This window comes from Talpa occidentalis, unplaced genomic scaffold, assembly GCF_014898055.3.
Source record: "Talpa occidentalis isolate TD23 unplaced genomic scaffold, MPIMG_talOcc4v2.1 talOcc4.14, whole genome shotgun sequence".
In the NCBI taxonomy this organism is placed as follows: domain Eukaryota; kingdom Metazoa; phylum Chordata; class Mammalia; order Eulipotyphla; family Talpidae; genus Talpa; species Talpa occidentalis.
This window is the reverse complement of record NW_023601433.1, coordinates 404777-429053: the sequence shown is the minus strand read 5'-3', so window position 1 is coordinate 429053 and position 24277 is coordinate 404777. Positions and strand designations below refer to the sequence as shown.

General features: G+C 57.2%; 2 protein-coding genes across 2 annotated transcripts in view; both read left to right on the top strand.

Annotated features, from left to right (window-relative positions):
* The first annotated feature begins 5932 nt into the window (after positions 1-5932).
* On the top strand, positions 5933-16312 carry ARPIN (actin related protein 2/3 complex inhibitor). Its single transcript, XM_037509889.2, has 6 exons — positions 5933-6024; positions 7305-7380; positions 9979-10111; positions 11524-11730; positions 12018-12181; positions 13249-16312. The coding sequence occupies exons 1-6, from the start codon at positions 5933-5935 to the stop codon at positions 13255-13257; spliced, it is 681 nt and encodes a 226-aa protein (XP_037365786.1). The 3' UTR covers positions 13258-16312.
* Positions 16313-17358: 1046 nt separating this feature from the next.
* Positions 17359-24277, top strand: part of AP3S2 (adaptor related protein complex 3 subunit sigma 2) — a 32382-nt gene continuing 25463 nt past the window's right edge. The window contains exons 1-3 of the mRNA XM_037509890.2: positions 17359-17489; positions 21470-21561; positions 21957-22068. Coding sequence (XP_037365787.1) covers positions 17421-17489; positions 21470-21561; positions 21957-22068 — 273 coding nt within the window. The 5' untranslated portion in view covers positions 17359-17420. The remainder of the gene's footprint in view (positions 17490-21469; positions 21562-21956; positions 22069-24277) is intronic.

The window sequence follows — 24277 nt, the reverse complement described above, 5'->3', positions numbered from 1 at the left end:
ACTCAACCGCTGCCCAAGTGTTCACTTTTCGATCAACTCTCCTGACTCTGTTTTCTATTTCATTGGTTTCTATTTTTATTCTCTTTCTTTCTATTCTGTTATTCATTTTCTTACTTCTTAATGTGACCACTTAGTTCAGTAATTTTAAGGCCTTCCTCCATTCTTATATAAGTATTTAAGCATCTTGGAGCAAAGAATTACTGTAACCCGCACATAATTTGAGATACAATGTTTTTATATCATTCTGTTCTAGTTATTTTAAATTTCCAGAATGTCTTCTTTTGTGTGAGTTATTGGGCAATTTGCTTTAAACTTTCCAGCTATGTAGGGATTTTGTACTTGCCTTTTTTTTTTTTTAAAGATTTATTTATTTATGCATACAAGGGCTGGGGTACAGGCCAGAGGCATGGGCGGGTGAGAGGATCCACCAGAGACAAAGTGGGGAGCAGAACAGGCAGATTGGCTGAAACACACTGCTGAGTGTTAGCTTCTAACTTAACTAAATTTTGCTCAGATGATGGTCTAATAGCTATGTATTACAAATGCATTGAGGTTGACTCAATCAATCTTTGTCACTGCTTCATATGTGATTGAAAAAAAAGAAAAAGAAATTCTGGACAGCCACATGCAAAAGAATGAAACTAGACCACTACTTCACACCATAGCCAAATCTAATTCAAAATGACTTACAGACTTGGTGGAAGACCTGAAACCATAAAATAATAGAAGAAAATGTCTACAAAGCATGGAGACATTGGTTTCAGTGACATACTTGGGGATGTGACTCCAAAGGAAACTAAAGCAAAAGTAAAGAAATATGATGACAACAAACTAACAGCTTCTGCACAGCAACATACATAATCATCAAAATGCAGCCACTCTCCTGAATGGGAGAAAGTATTGGCATATCATACATGTGACAAGGAGCTATAAGAATATAAACCCCAAAGCAAAGGCAACAAGAGAGAGAAATAAACTGGACGATGAGGAAATGAAAACCTTCTGTGATGAAAGACACAGTCAGGTAGTGAAGAGATGACACACAGGTGGGAGAACATTTCTGCAAACAATGTCTCTGTTAGGGGACTCATATCCAGAATACATAAAGAACTCCTGCAACTCGACACCACCAATCCACACGATTAAAAAATGGGCAAAGGACTTAAGACATTTCTCCAGAAAAGGTAGGCAATTGGTGAACAAGTACATGAAAGGTGCTCATGTCAGTAATCACAAAGTCATGGCGATGTTGACCTCACATGCTATCAACAACAACCAGAAAGAACACGCGCTGGTGAGGGTGGAGAAGTCGAAAGCCTCGTGTGCTGTTGGTGGGGATGTAAATTGATGCAGCTACTACGGAAAATACTGTGATGGTGGGCCTTCCAGGTGGCGCAAGGGGTTAAATTCCAGCACTAGGAAGCTATTAGCAGCCACCATGGCCTGAGTTTCATCCCCAGCCAGGGAGTGACCCACATGGCACGGCAGACCTCTCCTTGTCTCCCCACTGCTCCCCTCAGCAGTGTGTTTCAGTCAGTCTGCATGTTCTGCCCCCCACTCTGTCTCTGGTGAGTCCTCTCACCCCCCCCCCCACACCTCTGGCCTGTACCCCAGCTCTTGTATGCATCAATAAAATAAAATAGATTTTTAAAAAAATGTACTGTAAGCAAAGAAGAGATTATAAATCACTCATGATTTATTAAGTGTTGTTATTACTTTTGCAGTCTACATACCCATTTGCAAAAGTATTTGGGCTCAGATTAGAGTACAGATATTTTGTGACTTATTTTTTACCTATTCCTGGTCAATTGAAAACGTTTTTGTGTGTCATTAAATATCATTTAACAGCATCTTAAACATAGTCGTACAGTTGCATTGGATGGATAAACCTTAGTTTGTTTAAATAAGTGGCCCCTGTTAGAATTTAAATCGTTCCTTTAATTTCCCTATTATTAAGGTGCTGGCTTAATGTCTTGCTGTGTAATCTTTGCACCTCTCCCAGATCTTTTCCTTGAAGAAATCCATGGATGTGGAGAAGCCAAGAGGGGGGGAGGACAAGGGTTAAGGCCTTTGAGGCAAACAATGTCAGCTGACCCTCGGGAAAGGACTGCTGGGGCTCCTTCCCACAGACGAAGTACATAAAGGCTCTGCGAGCCTGTTTTCTCACATCCTTCCCAACCATGAGCTTTATGAGTTTTTAAATCCTTCCCAAAAAATCTTATTTCCCTGATGTTTCTATTTGCATTTCTATGATTACAAATGAGACTGAAGACTAAGATGTTTCCATCTTAAAAAATTAACTAGTTTTTAATTGAGAAGGTAACTCACGTGCATGGTGAAAATGTTGAGCAACATGAAAAGATGCAGGAGGAAGCATCAGAGCCCTCCCCGCCCTGGAGCCCCAGGCTCTTAGGCAGTCCCCAGACCAGGTTTCTCGTTCTCCTTCTGGAAAGATTGTGCCCATGACATGCAGCGGCCAGAAGAAAGGCGTGGGTGTACACACAGACCCTCCCACAGACCAGAGCTGGCTTTGGTGAGATACACCCCTGGGAAGGACTGTTCCCCTCCGGTCACCACACTGTGCCCGGAAGGCCTTGTTTAGTGCCCTTGATGGGCCGAGGCCTTTCCTGCCCTTGGGGCCTTTTGCCTGGGTGCCTGTCCCCAACTCAAAGGGTTCTGACCTGGGAGGTCTTCCCGGCTCCCTGTGCCAAAGCTGCCCCTTCCCCACAGTGCTGTCGGGCCTGGAATGCTGTCTGAGATGCTCTCACTTCTGGGTTGTCCTGTCTGTGCCTGGCCCCACTTCGCCAGGACAGAAGCCTGGGGCACACTCTCTTTCTCTGGTACCCAGGACGTCCCGACGTAGGCAAGTCCTCCTTGAGGATCTGTTGACTGAGTGACTGTTGGACTGAACTGGTCACATGAAGCAGTCTGGCATCCTGTGCCCAGCATATGGCATGGGTGAGGTATGGGCTTTAGCTCCACGGGCATCGAGACTGTTGGCAGAGCCTGGCTGGAGCCCCAGACCTCACCTTTGGGGAGTGCCCTGTCGGGGACCTCTGCAATCCAGCCCCATATACCCCCGCGTATTTCACCTCCAGGTCTGCCGCCATGTGGTTTCCTTCAGGCACTTTGCCCAGGTCTGCTGCAATTCCTAGGGTGTGCCTTCCTGCCCAGGTTGGGGTGAGACCAGATTTGAATTTGTGGCCTGGAAGCAAGGAATGGTGATGAGGGCAGATGGTAAGAAAAGCAAATGATATATGGGAGTGGGGAGGTGGGGAATAGAGGGGTGTGGGGGTTTCTGCTTCCAGGGAGGTTCCTCACCTGTCTCCAGGGAGGGGGGCTGCTGCTTGCCAGGAGGATGCAGGGGAGTTTGGGGTTCAGGGTTTTCAGGCTCATCCACCCAGTGTCCCCGCCCTGGGGTCCCAGATCTGGCAACGTTGCACTCGCAGCCTCCCCGGCACTGGGTCATCCTCAGCTGCCCGGCCCAGCTTTTCACACTCGGCCCTGAAGCCTTAAAACTGCCATCAAGCAGCCCCTCCCCCACAGCTCAGGGTGCCAGGCAACTGTCATTTTCCTTCTGTCAAGGTTTCCAATGTGATTAGTATGAGCCGGCCTCGTCCACGTCCCTTAGCGTTGTCATTTGTCCTCACGCCATCAGTGCCACAGGCAGGCCGTTTCCCAGCTCCGTCTTCCCTCGGCCGGCACCGGCCCCACACGCAGCAGAGTGACTGATGCCACTTTACGCCGAGGTGTTGCCACCCACCCCACTGGGAGTCACCCCCATTGCCCGCAGAACCACAGCAGCTCCCGGATCTACCTCCACCCGGGGAGTCCCCTTAAGGACCGCCCTGGGAGCAAAGCCCAGCAGAGCCAGGCGGGGAGGGTGGGGATGGTTCCCGGGGGTCAGCTGGAGCCCAGGCATCGTGTCAGCTCGAGCGGGCGAGGACAGGAAAGGTCACGGGCTCTGGAGGCCAACAGCCTCTGATGTGGCATCAGGAGGTGGATCATGGATTTTCTTTCCCAGCCGGAGCCTCATTTGCATGTGTCGGCGTCGGGTGATGGATGGCTCCTTCCCAGCCAGCGGCCTGACTGACGGTCCTTCTTCCTCCACCGCGGCCTTTGTTTTGCGGCCTCTGCTCTGCCTGGATATGCGTTGTCTTAGGCTACTTCGCCGCCGGTGGCAATTTGGCACGCCGTTTCTTCTGGAGCCACCAGACTTGGAGGACGAGCTGTGTTCGACGTGCTGAGATGTGACCTGGTGCCGAGAACCGAAGACACCACACGCGCCCATTTTGTTGATTTCGTGTGACTTGTCTGTGCCAGGCACAAGTCCTGATAATCTCTGTGTTGCCCAAAGCCCATAAAGGCGGTGGTGGGGGGGGTGTCATTATATTTATAATGTCATTATATTTATAATGACATCACAGCCTCAGCAAGCGTTGCGTCGGGCAACACCACACTGACGAAGACACGGGCATCGTGGAGCGGGCTGCACAGGCAGGAGGCTGCCGAGACAAGCTCCTGGCCGTGTTTACGGATAGAATAATCACAGAGCACCAGCTACGTGGGGCAGGAGGACAAGGAGAAAAGGGTGGGGGACGCGCAGGAACGCCATCGAGGGCTCGGGGGCCACGAGTCTGCTGACCGTGTTACCAGCTTGATGACCAAGGGCTGTCATCGAAACCAGCCCCCAGCCCTGGCCACGGTCCTAATCTTGTCAACACAGCGTCCACGGATGAGCTTCTGGGGTCCCTTGTCATGCACCGGTCCTCGGCCCGGGCGCTCCCGGTCACACCTCGTGCTGTCTGAGTGGGGAGTAAGTGTACCCTCCGGCTCGGCCCGGGCGCTCCCGGTCACACCTCGCGATGCGCGCCCGCCCCAGCGTGACCCGGCCTTCTGCTCTGGATTGATGTGAAGGCGCCTTGCAAGGTTTGGCTCCTGTGACCGTGGCTGGGCGGTTCTGACCTCCGGCAGGAACGCAGACGGCAGGTGACCGCCCTGGTGGCTGAGCAGGCCGCTCAAGTCTAGCAGACCCGCAGCAAGAACGTTCTGGAAAGAGCTTCCATTTCGGCTGGGGCTCGTGAGGACCGAGTCGGCCGCTGGCCATTTCACGTGTCCGATGAGCAGGGGCGGCTTCTACCCCTGTAGGCCCCCCCCCCCCAGCCTCAGACTAGCCCTGCGGCTCTCGGAGCGCGGCTCGGCCGCCCGACGGCCCTGCGGGCGGGAAGCCCCGGCGCCCCGGAGCGCCCTGCTGGCCGGCCCGGCGCCCCCTAAGGCGGAGCTGCGGGGGGAGGGGGGCGCGGCCGGCCACGCTGTCCCCCGAGGCGGTGGCGCCCCTCGGCGTCGCGCCGACGCCCCCCGCCCCCCGCCCGCTTTCGTGCTTTGTGTTTTTAACGCATCTGCGCTCGCGCCCGCGTGCACGGCGGGGTGCGGGCGGGTGCGGGGTGCGGGCGGGCTGTGGCAGCGGGGGCTGCAGCGGGGCGCCGCCCTCAGGCCCCGGCTCCCGGGTCGCGGCCCCCCAACCTCCGCGCGCCCCGCCGGGGCCCCGCCGCGCTCCCCGCGCTGCCGCCCGGCCCCAGCCCCCCCCCCGTCCCCCCCCCCCCCGGGCGTGCGCCCCGGCCCCAGCCTCCCCGGCGGGCGCCCCGGCCCCAGCCCCCCGCCCCCCCCCCGGGCGGGCGCCCCCCCCAGCCCCGGCCGCCCCGGCCCAGCCTCCCCCCCCCCCCCAGCCCCCCCCCCCCGCCCCCGGGCGGGCGCCCCGGCTCCAGCCTCCCCGGCGGGCGCGGGCCGGGGCGCCTCTCCTCGGCCGCGGGGGGGACACGGCCGGCCCGGCCGCGCCTCCCCGGAAGGCCGCGAGGCCCCGCCCGGGAACGTCCGGCCGCGCCTCCCGGGCCTCGGGATCGCGGGGCGCCCTCCCGCCGCTCGCCCGGCCGGCATGAGCCGCATCTACCAGGACGGCGCCCTCGGGGCCCGGGCGGTGCGCAGCGCGCGGCTGCCGGGGCGCTGGGACCCCGCCGCGCACCAGGGGTAGGTCCCCCCGCCCCCCCGCTCCCCCCCTCCCGCGGCACCCCGCGGCACCCCGGCTCCCCGCCACCACCCGGGGCGGCCTGGAACCCCTCGCCTGGCCCCGCGCCCGGGAGAGAGGCCGGGCTCCCCCCCAAACAGGCCCCAAAGGCGGCGCCGACCTTTGTCCCCACCCCACCCGCACCCCAGCGGGCTCCTCGCGCTGGGGGGGGCGGGGGGGGCTGGAGTGACTCTCAGGGATGGGCGCAGGGTGGGGGCTGCCGCCCATCCCTGAGGTTCCAGAACTGGAAGCCCCCAGGTTCATGAGATGGGGATCCCCAGCAGGGCCCAGCCCCCCGGGGTCACAGCCTTGAGTTTGGGTTTCTCCCTTCTAAGGGGGTGACCGTCGGGCGGCCGCTGTGAAAGCGCAGCAGGTGCTTTAGCGCAGGTGAGAGGGAGACCACCTGGCAGCCGCGCCTGTTTCAGGGAACAGAACGGTCGAGTCCTTCCAGTTTGCTCAGCAGCTGGCGGAGATCCCTTCACACACCTGAGCCACCTCACGGGGCGGGGGCTGGTCCCCTCCCTCTGTAGCTCTGAAGCAGGCTCTGATGACACGCACCCCTGTTATAGAGCAACCCCGATATTAAACGGGTTCCTGGCTGTGGGTCCTCACCCGCGCGCTTTAAAGGGACTTATGAATACTCCACTGCAGACACACGCAAAAGGGTTCATAAAAGGTTTATTTACAAGAGAAAAAGAAATAAGGAAAATGGACAACTCAGGGAGAAAATAGGGAAATAAAGTCTTTCATGCGTCCTACCCGATCCGACGACCTGGAAACCCCAAAGTCACTCTCAGAGCTAGACGGACGCCGCGAGCTGGCCGAGGGCCCCAAAATGGAGAGCGCCCCAAAGCCCACTTGTCTGCCTTTTGTATCCACCTGGCTGCTGAACCCCACCCTCAGGTCCCAGCCACCTTCCCTTGGGTGATGATGGGATGTGGAGTTCCCAGTGTCTTTGGCTTTGACCTGGGGTGGGGGTGGAGTCCACAAAGCCTGTATGGAATTTGCTTTGGGACTGCCTTTTCCCCCTAACACCCCGAGGTCCCGCAGGAGACCAGCGCCGGGTCCCCCGCAGCGAACTGGCCTTGACGCCTCCAAGGAACAGCCGGTGTGGATCACCGGTTGCCGGGGAGACACCTGTGGCCCACCTGGGCCACCTGCAGACTCCGACCTGGGCCGTGGCCGTGGGTGGTGGCTCTTTCTGTGGCAGAACCCGCTGACCCTGCATTCACCTCCTCCGCAGGGGCCCGGGTGTCCTGCTGGAGGGGGAGCTGGTGGACCTGTCTCGCCACAGCATCGTGGATGTCCACGGCAGGAAGGTGAGGGGCTTCTTGAGGGGCTTCCTTAGCAGCTCCTGCCGGGCACCGGCTTCATGGTCTTCAGCCAACAAGGCCTCTCTGTGCAGGGATCCACCAGGGCAAGACTTGGGGTCCAGCTTTTCCCTTGAGGGGCTCACAGAGCGGTTGGGGGGGCGGGCAGGTTGCCAGCCACCCAGTGGAAAGGGGCAGGTGGGGGCTGTGCTGGCAGTCAGGGGCCGAGCCTGCTGGGGCTGGAGGGTTGAGAGCAGGCGCAGGAGAGGTGCGGGTTCAGGACTGAGCCTGGGGGGTGCAGGGAGAGCTGGAAGGCCCTCTGAGGGGTCCTGTCACCCCTGATACCAGGATCAGGTTCAGAGTCAGGAAACCAGGGCAGTCCGGCGACTGTTTCCTCCGGGAGGCAGCCGGCTCAGCCTCCTCTTCTCTGGCATGGTGGTTCGGGCCGTGTGGGGCCTGAGGCCGAGCTCGGAGCGGGTTGTGGTCTATGTGGGTACGGGGTCACAGTGACCTCCCCCCTTTCTGGGTACCAACTCTGTACCCTCGGAATCCTCTGGAATTCAATTACATTTGACTCCTGGGGCACTTATACCTGGATTTTTTCCTTTCCATAGGATCCATATTTTTTTCTTTCGGTGAAGTCAAGAAAATGTATTTCCTGTGGTCATGACACAGGAAGTGGACTCAGCCCCAGTTGTGGGGCCTCAGAGTGGGGCCAGGGCCTGGCCCACGGGAAGCTGAGAGTCTGAATCTTATACTGAAGCTCCAATTATTATTGTTAGTGTTAACAAATGTGGAGAGCGTGGGGGAGGGGGTGTTAGGGCACAGATCCTGGGCACACACTGGGTAGCTGACCAGGCCCGAGACCTGGCATCATATATGCCCGCCCCATCCACTGGGAAACCTCTGGGTTGGTCAGCAGTTCAGGGAAGCCCTGGCCACTGGGACCCTTGGAGACCCACCATGGTGTGGTGGGCGGGGTCCACGGGCTGGCAAGGTCTTGCTTTTTTAATCATTATTGTTTGGGACTCCTGGGTCGGGTCTTGGGGGTCACTTGGGCCCCGGAGCTGGAAAACTTCTCAGAGCACCTCCTACCAGGAGCCTTCTCGCTGCTCTCAGTGGTCCAGGGGTGTCCCGCCCCCAAAGTTCCCGGCTTTGTATGCCTGCAGTGCCCCCTGTCCACCACAGTGGCCGAGTAGGGGCTACTTCCATTGGGGTCTGGGGCCTCCACTGTGGGAGGCAAGTTGAGCCCATCCATGACTTGGGTGGGTGCCGCTGGACGTGCTCAGGAGCCATGGGTTGGGGCCAGGATATTCGGAGGGGTGTTGGCAGCCTCTGCCTTCTCCTGGTGCTCAGCCTGGCAGTTCGGCCCCTGGCTGGTGCTGCCGTCCTTAGGAAACAGATGCTCACGTCGGCTCCACACAGTTGGTAACCGAGGGGTGGTATTTGGAGTCTGCAGTGACACTTACCTTAAAAAGCCTTAAAGCCCAGCGCTGTTCCAACTTCCGGTCTGGAACCCACGGCACCACTGTTGGAGGCCCCTGGAAGTCTGATGGCTGTGGCTCTGTGCTGGACAGCCCTTGACAGACCGGCCCTGGATGGCCCTTGACCACGAAGTGTCCCTCAGGCCCTCTCCAAGTGTGCCTCCTGAGGTCCCCCTCCTTGGAGAGGGTGTGCTGGCCCGGCAGCTGCAGGCCTGTGGCCTCCACTGTCCCTTCCTTCCCTCCCCCTGCCCCGGTTGCCCTCCGTGGCCGTACCTCCTCTCCTTTCCCGGCTTTCTGTCACCTCCCTTACCTCAGAGGGGCCCAGGAGTTCAGCCTGTCCTGATGAAACCCTGTGCCGCCCCTCCTGCCTCTGGCTGCCCCATTGCACGTTCCTACCCGGCTGCCAACTCGCTTCCTAAACGGCATCTCAAGAGATCCTTGAGGATTCCGTCTGTCAGATAAATCCCACAGTCCAGGTGCCAACCTCAGGGCCTCGAGCCAATCCCACTTGCAGCCCCAGCCTGGACTTCCGAGGCCTCCCAGGGCCCCACGGTCTGCGGACGTGTACACTGGACTTGACTCATTTCTGGTACCTGTCCCAGGCCTGCCCTAGGCTTCCCGCACCACGGCAGGTTGCTCTGCCCCTCAGGTTGGGCCTTCCCTGTTCTCCCAGGAGGTGTCTCTTCCATCTCTGGGGCATGTCCTCTGCCACCTCTGTCAGATCCGCGGTGGGTAGTGCTAACGCGCACCCCAGCTCCGCCCTGTGCGGGCGCCCGCTCACCTCCGCAGACCCTTGCAGCATTGCTGGAAGTGGACATCCCCGGCTCCATGTGACGGGGGAGCTGGCCCGGCGTGATGAGCCTGGCCCCACACCTGGTGGGCGAGGCAGAGTGGCAGCCCTTGCGCAGAACCCCCTTCACCCCGCTCCACGGCCCCGACGGCCTGCGCTCCGCTTCGCCCCACTGCAGTCCCATGCCTGGGTTTTCTGTCCACGGCCCGTCTCTGGCTGTGCGGAGGCCTTGGGTCCGCCCTGTGCCGTCTGCCTGGACACCGGGATTCCCTGGCTTGTTGGGGCGGCGGGCTTGTGTGTGGGGTGACGCAGCCCCGCTTTCTGCCTGCCCAGGAGCGCTACTATGTGCTGTACATCCGGCCCAGCCGCATCCATCGCCGCAAGTTCGACCCCAAGGGAAATGAGATTGAGCCCAACTTCAGCGACACCCGGAAGGTGAACACCGGCTTCCTCATGTCCTCTTACAGTAGGTGTCCGCGCCCGCTCCCGCGGGGCCTCCTGCAGGCGGCGCGCCTGGCCTTGAAGTGCTGGTCTGGCCTAAGGAACTCTTTCCCCGGCCGAGATCCTTCCTGCCCCCCCATTCCTCAGTCTCCCCATGCCTTCTCCCCCTCACCCCCAAGTCCGAGGCCTGGCTGTCCTCCCCAACTCTGCTCCTTCAGCAATAGGAGGCAGAGGGGCGGGGGCCCAGTGGGGTAGGAGGACCTGGGGAGGTGTGTGCCTCTGAGGCCCGGGGAAGCCGGGGCCAGGAGGAAGGAGGTAGCAAGGGGTTGGGTGCCGCCAGGCCCAGTGAGATGCGGATGGTGGCGCGGCCAGCGGGCTTCACAACAGAGAGCACCCGGGACTCTGGGGCTGGGGCTCTGGAGGGCGGTGTCCAAGCCAGAATGCGACATGGAGGAAAGATCTGGGTTAGGGTTAGCCCTGAGGAGGTGGGGGGGGGACGGGGGGTTGGGACCTGGGGCCCAGACAGAGGAACTGGCTTGATGCAGGAAAGAGACCCCAGCTACTTCAGGACAAGGGAAGGAGGGAGGCTTTGTGTGGCTGTAGGAAAGTGGCCGGGAGCTCAAGGCCCCTCCTGTGGCTTCTGTTAGCTGTGGGGTGGGAGGTGAGGAGTTTGTCTCGGGGACCTGGCCGGGCGAGGGCAGAGGGAGTGGAGTCTCCTTTGCCGGCCAGGTGTCCTGGACCAGGCGGGCGGGGGCTTTACACCAGCACGGGGGTCCGAGTCTCGGTGGGTTGCTGGGATTTGTCCGTGTGCACACAGCCCTCTGTGTGCTGGAATGGAGCAGCTCCGAACCCCTTCACCAGGTCTTCAGGCCCTGGGGCGCTCCCCACCCACCTGGCATCTGCAGGGTCTGTAGCTGAGGCTGTCGGGATCCTTGCCGAGCCTGGGAGCCCTGCCTTGGCCGGGAAGAGCAGGCCGGCAGAGATGTGGAGACCACCCCTGTTTGCTCCTGGTTCCGGCAGGCCCCATCCCGGAGAGAGCCCTGCCTGGTCCCTGGTCTCAGTGGGAGGCCTGGATGGAGGGTGTCAGTTCTGTCTCCTTCGCAGACTGCGTGACCTTAGACACGTTACTTAACCTCTGAGTCTTGGTTTTCTCCTCCACAAAATGGAAGTAAAACACACTTGCAGATGTGTGTTGGTAACTATCGCTCTCTGTCTGTCGGGCGGAGAGGTTACGTAGCTTGTCCAAGGCCACACCGATTAGCACCAGACAGCCTGGCTCCAGAGCCCACCCGGATCCCTCTGCCTTGAGCTCCTCAGTGAGTTCTCAGGACAGTGTCCATCCTACCTGGAGGAGGCTGTGAGCCCCTAAAGAAGCCCCCCGCCCAGCTGCTCCCCACACTGGCCGGTGCCGTGACCCCGTGTGCTTTGCCCCTGCAGAGCTGGAAGCCAAGGGGGACACGGACAGGCTCACAGCCGAGGCACTGAAGGAGCTGATGAACAAGCCCGAGCTGCTGGCGCTGACGGAGCACCTCACCCCCGAGCAGACCGTGGCCTTCTGGGTGCTGGAGTCGGAGATGGAGGCCATGGAGCTGGAGCCGGGGGCCGGGCTTCGGCTGAAAACTCGAGGCGACGGCCCCTTCCTGGGTGAGCAGCTGTGGCCTGAGGGTCCCCTCATGGCCTGTGGGGCTGGCAGCAGGCCGATCCGTTTCCCTGGAGACTCACCCCTTGGGGTACGCCTAAGTCCCGGACGAGTGCCCTGGAGCGGTGAGCCGGAACACTCTGGATCCTGGGGTGCTGCCCAAGCTTGGGGTTCCCACCCAGGGTGTCCCTGACCACACCAGACCTGAAGAGAGTGGTGGCTTCTCCCAGGCCAGGGCAGCCCCTGCCTTTCCCCCAGGGAGGGAGGCCTTCACCTTCTCCCCTTCTTCCAGATTCACTAGCCAAACTCGAGGCTGGCGCTGTGACCAAGTGTAACTTTGCTGGTGACGCAAAGACAGGGGCGTCCTGGACAGACAACATCATGGCCCAGAAGTCTGCGGAGGGGGCCGTGGCGGAGGCCCGCGAGCAGGGGGACGGGGCGGAGGACGAGGAGTGGGTAGGTAGGGGAGGCGGGCCCTGGCGTGAGTGGGTTTGTCTCTTGGCGGGAGTGTGTTCGTACCGATTTTGGGGTGTAGGAGGAGGAGACAGCAGACACTCTGACCCCCCAGCCGCGGTGGCGTTCCTGAGCGTGTTAGCCTCAGGGTCTGCGGGGATGACTTGGGACATTTTCTGGGGGGTCCGGATTGTGCCAATCTACACGACAGCCCTAAAGATTTACAGAAAAGCTGATGGGAGGGGGTGCAGAGGGGAGCTGATGTCACCGGCGTCCATGAGGGAGCGCTGGCCCACCGGGAGGCCTGGAGCAGCCCACCAGGCGCCCGTGTGCCTCCAGTTCGGGCTCCCGCCCAGGTGGCTGACTTGTTTCTTTTCTTTTTTTTTTTTTTTTAAGATTTATTTATTTATTTACACAAGCACTGGGTAGAGTCAGAAGCGCGGGAGGGCGCGAGGACCCGCCAGAGCCAGAGCGGGGAGCAGAGCAGGCAGAAGGACCGAAGGACACTGCTGAGGGGAGCAGCGGGCGGCAGGAGAGGTCTGAGCGCCATGGGGACCCTCCTCCGGTGGCCGGGGAGCAGCCGGGGATCGAACTGGCGCCGCAGAGGCTGCGGGCAGCTTCGCAGCCCAGTGCTCAGCCGCCGCGCCCCCGGGGAGGCCCTGACTTGTTTCTTGACAGTTGTTGGAGTTTTATTTTTTTGCAAAGGGTCAGCCTCCTCTTTGAGCCTCAGCCTGTTTGCACAGTTGATCTGTTTTTCTGAGGTGTGCAGCTGAAGGTGTGAATTCTCAAAAGGCCCCAATTGGACATTTAAAGCAGAGCCACAGGAAAATGGGCTTTTTTCTAGGTGACGAAGGCGATGTCATGTCCAGAGAGAGTGGGGCAGGCAGGGTGGAGGGTCTGGACCCCCTTGGTCCTGATAAAGTGAGTCTCGGACTGAAACCCCACGCAGAGCCAGGCAGCTCTGGGCCGGCTCTCATCAGGGCAGGCCACGGCCAGGGCCAGGCTCTAGACCGGCGTCCAGCCGGGTGTCTGGTGACTCATTGCTCCGTTTCCCTCCTGCCTTTCTCCAGGATGACTGAGCTTGGTGGGAGGTGCCCTGCCTCGGCCTCCAGCACTGTTGAGAATTCCTTCCAGCCTTATGAGCGGCGTCAGCTGCGGGTGCCAGCCGGCCAAGCCTCCCTGCTGCTTCCTCCCTGCCTGGGCGCACCCTCTGAACAGTCTGTGCTCACTCAAATCCAAGATCACAGTGGGCTGCAGCTGCGGCCCACGGAGCACCCCTCCCTGGGTTTGGGTCTCCCCACCCGGCCCTTTTCTCCAGGGGCCTGGCCCTGAGCAGCAGCCTGGTTTCTGGAAGCTTCCCCAGGTGAGCTCCCTGGGGAGTGTGAGGGAGCCAGACTTGGTGCAGACTGGAGAGCAAACGGGTTGGGCTTAGTGGGGCTCCACCCTCTGTCTCCCACAGTTTCGGGTTCTGTATTCCTCCTCTGGGGCTCTGTCCCTGGGGGCTTCCTGTCTCCCCTCCCCCCTCCCCCCCCACCCCGCCACTGTCCTGGCGAGGAGGCTGGCAAGCTGGGGTATGGTTGGGGAGTCCCACTGTCGGACTCACGCAACTGCTTTGGTTGTTTTGTTCTATGAGAACTTTTTTATGAATAAATATTCAGGAAAGGATTTCTCTGCAGCCCCTGGGCCACTGCTGGTCTGCCCACGAGGAGCTGGTGCTCCATGGCCACGCACGTGGCCTTGCTGAGTGGAAGACTACACGTCCCGAGAGTGGGGAGGGAAACAGTGGACCCTGCTTGAGTTGCGGGGCGGTGCCGGCACAACAGGAAAGTCCCCCAGTGTGCCACACGCAGCACCCCAGAGGACTGGAAGATGGTGCGAAACTTTGGCACCGACCCCACGAGCTTCCCGTGGGCATATGTATCCCGTGGGTATTAGCCCAGTTTTTTCATATGAGACTGAAGCCCAGAGGCCCACTGGACAGTACACACAGGAGAGGAGTTGAGGTCCAGACAGTGAGATTTCAAAGTCCACAATCTGAACTGGGGGTTATTCTGCTTCCACGTGTACGGTAGAGGAGAAAAGCCCCTCCAGGCGGGCCAGCCTGCCCGAGTCACACAGCCAGTAAGCAGCAGAGCCAGGACCCCAAGCCAGGGCTGCGGAAAGCAAAGCCCACGCTTCCCCTGCCCTGCTCCCTTGGTCTACGGAAGGGCCCTGAGCACGGGCCAGAGCGGGCTGGCCTGTGCAGCGGGGGGTGAGCCCAGACTTAAGGGACTTGCCCAGGCCCCAGCCTGTGTCTGCCCAGCCTGAAATCAGCCCGTTGCTGCCGGCAGTCGACTGGGTAATATTGTGCTTCCAGGTTTATGAACGGGGTTCAGACTTTGCTTTATCTTCCTGCTCATTTGAACCTGGGCTCAACTCACTGGCTGGGAGGCTTGGGGTCAGTCTCGAGTCAGGCCTCCTGAAGCCACAGCCCTGGGTTGGGGTCCTGGGCTGCTCACAGTTCTCTTCTGCTTTTCTTCAGATTCTTGTGATCTCACCTGGGCGGGTGGAGAAGCTGCCTCTTTGCTGGCTCCCTGTTAAGCAGGCTGGAACCTCAGTCTTGGGGTGGCCAGGGACGTGGCTAAGCAGAAGGACTGGGGGTGCTGACTGGGGGTTGAGGCACCCAGTGTCCAAAGCATTGTGGCTGAAGAGTAGGGCAGGCTGATTATGAACCGGCCACCACTGCAAACAAGGGGCCCCGTGTAGCGATGGGGGAAGCCCCGGGCAGCAGGACAGATACAGTGTCTTGTGGGGCTTCCAGAAGAAAAAGTCTGTTGTGGCTGGAGGCAGGGAGTGGTTGGGAAAGGGGGGGAGTGTGTTGAAATGAGGCTGTAGCGGGGAGCAGGGCATCTTCACCAAGTTGTTTTGGGGGACTTTAACATCCTTCAAGCCAGTGACCCAGGGAGAATGGTAACATCGGTTTGTATTTTTTAAAAAAATGTTTTTGAAGATTTATTCATTTTTATACAAGAGCTGGGGTATAGGCCAGAGGCGTGGGAGGGTGAGAGCATTCACCAGAGACAGAGCGGGGAGCAGAACAGGCAGACTGACTGAAATCCACTGCTGAGGGGAGCAGCGGGCAAGTCAGGAGAGGTCTGCCGCTCCATGTGGGTTTCTCCCCGGCCAGCCGGGGAATCGAACCTGGCTGCAGAGGCTGCGGACAGCTTCACAGCTCTGCGCTCAACCCACTGCGCCACCGGGGAGGCCCTGGTTTATATATTTCAAAGAGAAACTGAGGGAGATGAACCCAACTAGGAGACTCCAATATTGGGGGCGGGGGAGAGGCTAGAGTGGATTGGCCTGTGGCAGTGGGGGTACAGATGGAAAGAGATTCTGATGGACAGGAGGAAAGTCACCTTTCCGCAAGAGCACAGCACAGGGAAAGCCGGTGGAGAGTGGGGGGAGAGGGGTTCGGGGGGCTATTCTGGTCCGGCTGGTTGAGACACTGTGACCACACACAACATTTAAAGTCTTTGCAATTGATGTTCACTAGTCACTATCAAGGTCGCTCCATGGTCTTCAGAACCACCTTTTTTAAGTTTGACTTTTTTTTTAGTGTTCCTTTCCCAGATGTATTTTCTCTTGTTACACAATTCCTTTAGGAATTCTTTCTATTCAAAGGGGACATATTTTTGATTTATCAGTTATTCCTACTTTCAATATAGCTGTTTGCCTTATTTTGACTACTATTTCATTTTTAAAACTTGATTTTATAAACAATACATAGACACGTGTATTGACTTATGATTTTTACTGCCTCTAGGTGTATGTTCTTTTCGGGTGTTACTTGATTTTATTTTCTTCATTTCACTTATCACCTGGTTTTACATTTAGCTCTTCAATCCATTCTGCTTTTGTGTTCAAGCTGCTAACAGTTACACTGATTTAAATTCCCTTCCACTGTCAAGTTGTCTTCATACATCACCGTACAATTTATTATTATATTTCTCCCTAGACTGACCTATCATGGTTAAGTTTCTTTATTTTTGTAGAGATTGATTGATTGATGCACACAAGAGCTGGGGTACAGGCCAGAGATACAGGGGGTGAGAGGGTTCACCAGAGACAGAGTGGGAGCAGAACAGGCAGACTGGCTGAAACCCACTGCTGAGGGGAGCAGCGGGCGAGGCAGGAGGGGTCTGCCGCGCCATGTGGGTAGCTCCCCGGCAGGCCGGGGAATCGAACCTGGCTGCGGAGGCTGCGGACAGCTTCACAGCGCTGCGCTCAACCCGCTGCGCCACCGGGGAGGCCGCACGGAGTCCGCACAGACGACAGGGCCGGGCCTGACCGCCCCGGGGCGCCTCTGGCTCCCTCACGACATCCGGACACTGGGTCCAGGTCCAGGGCGGCTCTACTGCCTTTGGATTTTTTTTAATTAAAAAACGGGCCCCACGGGTCGCGCGCTCGCGTCTCGGGGAGCAGGGGGCGCCGCCGCCCAGCGCGGCCGTGGGGCCCGCCTGAGGCCCTCGCGCGGCCGCGGCCCGCGAACCCCGCGCGGGTGACGCCCCCAGGCGGCGTCGCGCCCCGAGGGGAGAGGCCGGCGCTGCGGGGGGAGGGGCGCCCCGGCCCGGCGGGCGGAGCGGGACCCCCGGGCGGCCCGGGGTGGCGGGGGGTGGGGGCCCCCCGGCCCCGCCGCGCGCGTCCCCGCGGCCGCCCCGCCCCGCTCTCGCGTGACTTTCAAAATGAGCGTTTCTCGCGGGCGCGCGCGCGAGGCCTGGCGCGGCCTCCGGGGTCGCCCGCGGGCCAGCGCCGGCCCCGAGCCTCGCCGCCGCCCCCGCCCCCGCCCCGCGCCGGCCCCGGCCCCCCGGGACGCGGCCGGGCCTCCGCGCAGGCCTCGGGGGCGGGGAGCCCCGCGGGTCCGCCCCGTCGCGGAGAGGGCGGCCTCCCGCCCGGGGCCGCGGTCCCTTCGAGGGGAAACGCGTCCGCGCTCCCGGGGGCCGCCCCCCCCCGCGGGGCGTCGGCACGAGGGGCGCCGGCGGGAGCCCGGGGGGCAGGAGCGGGCCCGGGCGCCCCCACGAGGGCGACTGCGCGGCGGGGCGGCGCGGGGGGCGGGGGCCGGGGGGCGGGGGGCGCGGGGGCGGCCGGGCCCCCGGGCGCCGGCGCCGGTTTCCGCGGACCGCTGTGGGCGGCGCACCCGCCGGAAGTGGCCGCGCGCGGCGGAAGCCGAGGCCGGGACGCCGCGGGCCGGAGCGGAGCCGCCGCGATGATTCAGGCCATCCTGGTGTTCAACAACCACGGGAAGCCGCGGCTCGTCCGCTTCTACCAGCGCTTCGTGAGTGCGCCCGCCCGCCCGCCCCCGCCCCGCCCCGCCCCCGGGCCCGCGCTCGGGCGCCCCGGGACACCCGAGGGCCGCGGAGCGCCCCGAGCGCGGCGGCCGCCTCAGCCCGGGCGGCGGGAGCCCGCGGGGCGTGTCCGGGGGTCGCCCGTTTGCCGCCGGGAGAGGCGGCGCCGGCCGCGCGCGGGCCCCGGGGACGGGAGCCCGGGTTTCCAGAAACGCCGCCGGCCCCGCGCCCCCGCGCCCCGCGCCCCCCGCGCCTCCGCCGGGGCTCGCGGCCGCCCCGGGCTGGGCCGACCGGCCTCGCCGCGGCCCTCACACCCACGCGGGGGTCTCAGCCCCGCCGCCCCGACCCTGGCGCCTTGGAGAGCTGCGGGGTCTCTTCCAGGCCTGTCTCCCTTGTCAGAAGTGGGGAAAGTAACCTTTACGTCAGCTTTGTTTATGTATTTACACAAGCACTGGGTGCAGTCAGAAGCGCGGGAGGGTGAGAGGATTCCCCAGAGCCAGAGCGGGGAGCAGAGCAGGCAGAAGGACCGAAGTACACTGCTGAGGGGAGCCGCGGGCGGCAGGAGAGGTCTGCGCGCCAGGTGGGACCCTCCTCCGGTGGCCGGGGAGCAGCCGGGGATCGAACCTGCGCTGCAGAGGCTGCGGGCAGCTTCTCAACCCAGTGCTCAACTGCCTGCGCCACCGGGGAGGCCCATACTTCAGATTTTTTTAAAGCATGGTTACATTTTACATTTCAATATAGGTTTTGTCAAATGATAAAAACCGAACTGAGTGCATTTGAGATTGGCTTTATTAGACGATTCCTCAATCAGCAGCACCCGTCCAGCAGGTAGGAGGAGCTCGAAAAGGCTGCAGAAAGGGAAAGATTTCTAAATGCAATACAAAAAGAGATGATTTGGGGGCCTCTCTAGTGGCCCAAGGAGTTAGGTCGCAGCACTGTGAAGCTGTCCGCAGCCTCTGCAGCACGAGTTCCATCCCCAGGCCAGGGAGCTACCCACATGGCACAGCAGACCTCTCCTGTCCCCCACTGCTCCCCTCAGCAGTCAGTCCATCTGTTCTGTTCCCCACTCTGGTGAATCCTCTCACCCCTCACACCTCTGGTCAACACCCCAGTTCTTGTATACATAAATAAATAAATCTTTTGAAAAATCAGAAAGAGATGATTTTGAGCATAGGTAACCCACCAGGGGTCATGGAAGGGGATGGAAGGTGCCGACAAGAAAATTACATCTTGGCTGGTTAAGACTACATGCCTGCGGGAGGTTGTAAGTGCAGTTGGTTTAGGTGTTTAGTCTTGGCAGGCGTAAATGGCTCCAATTTGGGACCTATCATTTCTTTTTTAACACTATTCAGTTTTAACACTATTCACAATTTGTGTGTGTCGCCTGAACTTATACTGACCAGTGATTAGCCATGTTGTCAAAATTATGAAAGGTAATTTCTCTCCGGGGCCTCCCTGGTGCCGCAAGGGGTTAAATCTCAGCACTATTCAAGCTATTGCCAGCCACTGCAGTGCAAGTTCAATCCCTGGCCAGTTTGCTAACCCGCATGGCGAGATGGGCCTCTCCTGTCTCGCCCACTGCTCCCCTCAGCAGTGTATTTCAGTAGATATTCTTATTCTGCTCCTCACTCTTTCTGGTGAATCTTCTCATCCCCTGTACCTCTGGCCTACACCCCAGTTCCTGTATGCATAAATAAGAATAAATTTAAAAAATAATTTCTCCACAATGACATTTTGCCCTATTTCCCTCATGTCTTTCTTCTAAAGAACTAACCATTTCAGGGCCTCCCAGTTGCGCAGCGGTTAAACGCTGGGTTGCGAAGCTGCCTGCAGCCTCTGCAGCACCTGTTCGATCCCCGGCCGCCGGGCAAGGGTCCGACACGGCGCACAGACCTCTCCTGCCGCCCGCTGCTCCCCTCAGCAGTGTCCTTCCGTCCTTCTGCCTGCTCTGCTCCCCGCTCTGGCTCTGGTGAATTCTCTCACCCTCCCGCGCTTCTGACTGTACCCAGTGCTTGTATAAGTAAATAAATAAATCTTTAAAAAAAAAAAAACCTGGGCCTCCCCGGTGGCGCAGCGGTTGAGCGCTGGGTTGCGAAGCTGCCCGCGGCCTCTGCGGTGCCGGTTCGATCCCCGGCTGCTCCCCGGCCCCCGGAGGAGGGTCCCACATGGCGCGCAGACCTCTCCTGCCGCCCGCTGCTCCCCGGCCACCGGAGGAGGGTCCCACATGGCGCGCAGACCTCTCCTGCCGCCCGCTGCTCCCCGGCCACCGGAGGAGGGTCCCACATGGCGCGCAGACCTCTCCTGCCGCCCGCTGCTCCCCTCAGCATTGTACTTTGGTCCTTCTGCCTGCTCTGCTCCCCGCTCTGGCTCTGGTGAATTCTCTCACCCTCCCGCGCTTCTGACTGTACCCAGTGCATGTATAAACAAACAAACAAATAAATAAATAAAACATGCCTCTATTTAAAAAAAAAAAAAAAACCTAACCATTTCAGTTTTTTTTTTTTTTAAGATTTTATTTATTCATACAAGAGCTGGGGTACAGGCCAGAGGCGCGGGAGGGTGAGAGGATTCACCAGAGACAGAGTGGGGACCAGAACAGGCGGATCCACTGTTGAGGGGAGCAGCGGGGGGACAGGAGAGGTCTGCTGTGCCCTGTGGGGATCTCCCTGGCTGGCCAGGAATCAAACGCATGCTACAGAGGCTGTGGACAGTTTCACAGCGCTGCGCTCAATGCACTGCGCCACCGGGGAGGCCAAGAAGTAACCATTTCAAACCAAAATTCCATGCTGTCAAAAGAAAGGGATTAACATCACTTGAATCTTTTTTCTCTTAGGCATACCCAATCTGAAGGTTTTCTTAAGCTTAAGAGTGAGAAGCACTGGTATGCAGCTTTTAATTAGTGTTGTCTTAATGACTGGTACTCCCATTATAGTTTTTTTTTTTTTTTAAGATATATTTATTTGTGCATACAAGAGCTGGGGTACAGGTCAGAGATGCGGGGCGTGAGAGGATTCACCAGAGACAGTGGGGAACAGAACAGGCAGACTGACTGAAATACACTGCTGAGGGGAGCAGAGGGCGAGTCAGGAGAGGTCTGCTGTGGGTAGGTCCCTGGCCAGCCGGGGATGGAACTCATGCCGCAGGAGCTGCGGATTGCTTCATAGTGTGTTGCTTAATCCCTTGTGCCACCAGGGAGGCCCCATCCCATTATATTAAAACAAACAAACAAACAAAAAAAAAAAACCAGCCCATGCATATGATAAGCCTCAAAGTTACAAATAGAAATCAAAGTGAGCTACTAAGTGACTCCATCACAGTTGAGCTGTCGCATGTGTAGTAAAAGATAGATATATGTGTGTGTATATATATTTGTAGCTCTAGGATTGTTCAGAATTCTTATCTGTAAATAGAACTTTTTTTGGCTTTCTAAGTAATGTATTTGTTGGTAACACAGCATCTGTCAGTAATACTTACATTCTAGTACTACTAAGAGCAATTATGCAATGCCAGTGTAGAAGGGAGCAAATTCAATTTTGAAGAACAGAAACCTGATTATATCTTGACCTCCTTGAGGTGTTAAACCTGTTGACATTTGTTATTTCCCTGGCATTGGTGTTGCTGGGGGAAGACAGACTCCTTCGTGAACAGGTCTTCTAGTCTTTGACTTGTGTAGAGCTCTTTGGATCTCCTTTCATACTTCGTTAACTGAAGAAATATCAGCTGAACCTAGACTGGGGGTGGTCAGTGACTAAATAGCTAGGTAGATAGACCATGTCTTAGTTTCTGTAATGGAACTAGTCCATTTTTGCCTCAATTGTCCATTTTTTTTTCTTCATCATTTTTATCTTTTCTGGAGACTGGTACCAAACATTCAGATCGTTCCTAGCACTCCTCTCCCTGCCCATCCTCATGAATGGGGTGTGGTTTTTCAGACATCCCCACTGATTCGCCTTATTCTCTTATTCCACAGCCAGAAGAAATTCAACAGCAGATTGTTCGAGAGACCTTCCATCTAGTTCTCAAGCGGGATGACAACATTTGTAACTTCTTGGAGGGTGGAAGGTAAAGGATCAGCTTTAGTTTCCCCCATACATCCCTTTAGGCGGTCCTCATCACTGTTGCTTCTTCAAGTAGTACCCAAGGGTCAGGCAGGGACCTGACAGCTTGAGCGGATCTTAGCATGATCTGCCCAGGGAGCCCCAGTCCTGTCCTGGGAGCTGTGGAATGGCTGTCCTTCAGCTAGTACGCCTTCAGGTGCGTAGTTTCTAAGAGGATGGGCAGAACACTTGAGAGTTTCTGCCACACTTGGTTGCCAGTCACCTGGCAGAAATGGTCCCTTGTTTGACTTTCACCCCCACCCCACCTTCTGTTTGGGCCCCTTCTCATTCTGGGCACTGCACTCCTCTCTTATGTGTTTGATTAAGATGCAGGCATGTAAGTGATTCTGTCTTCCACAGCTTGATTGGTGGCTCTGACTACAAGCTGATTTACCGGCACTATGCTACCCTCTACTTTGTGTTTTGTGTGGATTCATCAGAGAGTGAACTTGGGATCTTGGACCTCATCCAGGTATGTGTAGGCAGCTAACGATGGCTACCATGTCAGAATACCTCTAGAGCCTTTCATTCGTCTCTGTATTGACACGGGGAGAAGTTGCCAGCTGTCCACCAGGTGGTGCTGTGAGAAAGCGCCTGAGCAGCTGCAGAAACACTGGCTTCAGCTCATTTGGTTTCTCCCAGCCCTCACTGCTTTTTTTTTCTTTTTTTAAAAAGATGTATGTATTTATGCATACAAGAGCTGGAACACAGGCCAGAGATGGAGGGAGGGGTGTGTGTGTGAGAGGAGTCACCAGAGACAGAGCGGGGAACAGAACAGGCAGACTGACTGCAACACACTGCTGAGGGGAGCAGCAGGCAAGACAGGAAAGGTCTGCTGCGCCATGTGGGTCAGCTCCCTGGCCAGCCGGGGATCGAACGCATGCTGCAGAGGCTGCGGACTGCTTCATAGTGTGGTGTTTAACCCCTTGCGCCACCAGGGAGACCCCCGGTTTTCATGAAGACTGACACCAGTTCTGACATGCATGTTTTTTCCCACCAACACCAAGTAATTAGCCTAGTTTTGCCCAGACAGTGACCAGGTGTCCCACAGATTTAACTCTGTTCTGACCCTCTACCTGGAGATCTGACTGACTGGCTGTAGATCAGAGGTTCCCATGACCTCCTCCCCAGGTTCCATTATTTGCTAGAGTGTCTCAAAGAACTCGGCAAGACATTTTTTGTGCTGGATTGTCAGCTTATTATAGGAGGCTGTAACTGAGCAACAGCCAAGGGGGGAAGTGTGGGAAGAGGTTCAGAGCTTCCATGCTCTCTGAATGCCTCGCTGTCCCGGAATCGCCCCATGTTCATTAGTCTGGAGGCTTTTCGAACCAAACCGTGGGTTTTCACATATTTTTTTTTTTTTACATTTAGAAGTAGTTATTAGAAGAAATGTACTTCAAATCATCTATATTAACAAGACAGAGATGTAACTATAACATAATGGCATTTGTTAAATATTTAGTGTGCATTGGATTTCGGAAGATAAGTGAATAGTGAAAAAATGAGAATATTGAAATATAGGAAGATTGATAAGTAAAAGGTGAAAATAATGGAAACTGAGCGGTTGGATCTTTGACAAGACAATAAAATCAATAAACAGTTGGCCTGATAGGTAAAAGAAAACAAGGAAACATTTCTAGGGATGATGTAGTTACATTACCAATACATTTTAAAAAGCTGACTACAAAAAAAAAAAGTTACCCAAATTATGTCAACAAAAAGGTATTTAATATGTTAGAATAAAATGTACAATTTCAGGAAAAAAATGACTTCTTGTTGATAGGTAAGAATTTTTTAGATTCAGAATAACAGGCAGGGGGGCAAGAGCAAAAATAAATAAATTCAGAATGAAAACAAGTGTGCTACTTACGTGTATTTCATGGAATAGGATGGTTGTATCCAAGAGCTTTTTTTTTTTTTAAAGATTTATTTATTTATTTATACAAGATCCGGGGTACAGGCCAGATTCGCAGGAGGGTGAGAGGATTCACCGGAGACAGAGCAGGGAACAGAACAGGCAGATTGACGAAATACACTGAGGGGAGCAGCGGGCACGACAGGAGAGGTCTGCAGCGCCATGTGGGACCCTCGCCAGCTGGCTGGGATTGAACTGGCCGGCTGGGATTGAACCGGTGCTGCAGAGGCTGTGGACAGCTTCATAGCGCGGCGCTCAACCGCCTGCGCCACCAGGGGAGGCCCTATCCAAGAGCTTTTCTAAAAAGAAAATGGTACTCAAATGTTGCATTTTAGTATTGCTGCAGGCTTGCTAAAGAAAACCAGTTGAACTAAGTAAGGCTCACAAGACCTGGCTCTGTTCCTGCTCTCCCTATCCAGGTCTTGTGGCCTTAAATCACTGGGCTTTGTTGACCTTGGGACTTTAGTTTTGTGTTTTGGCCCTTCTGTGTGTGTGTGTGTCTGTGTGTGTTGTGTGTTGATGACAAGAATACCAGATGTTCTCTGCTTGCGCTGAAATTCTCTCAGGAATACTGCATACTAGAAGAATTATTCATTGTCTCCAAATAGTCTTTATCCGAAGGATGGGTTTAACAAGGAAAAAATTTTAGTCTATTACAGCAGTAAGAAAAGTAGTGGAAGCTAGTATAATTGCATCAGTTGATGCCAAGAGAAATGATTACCCAAATTATGGTCTTGAAACGCTCTTAAATTGGAATAGGAAGCAT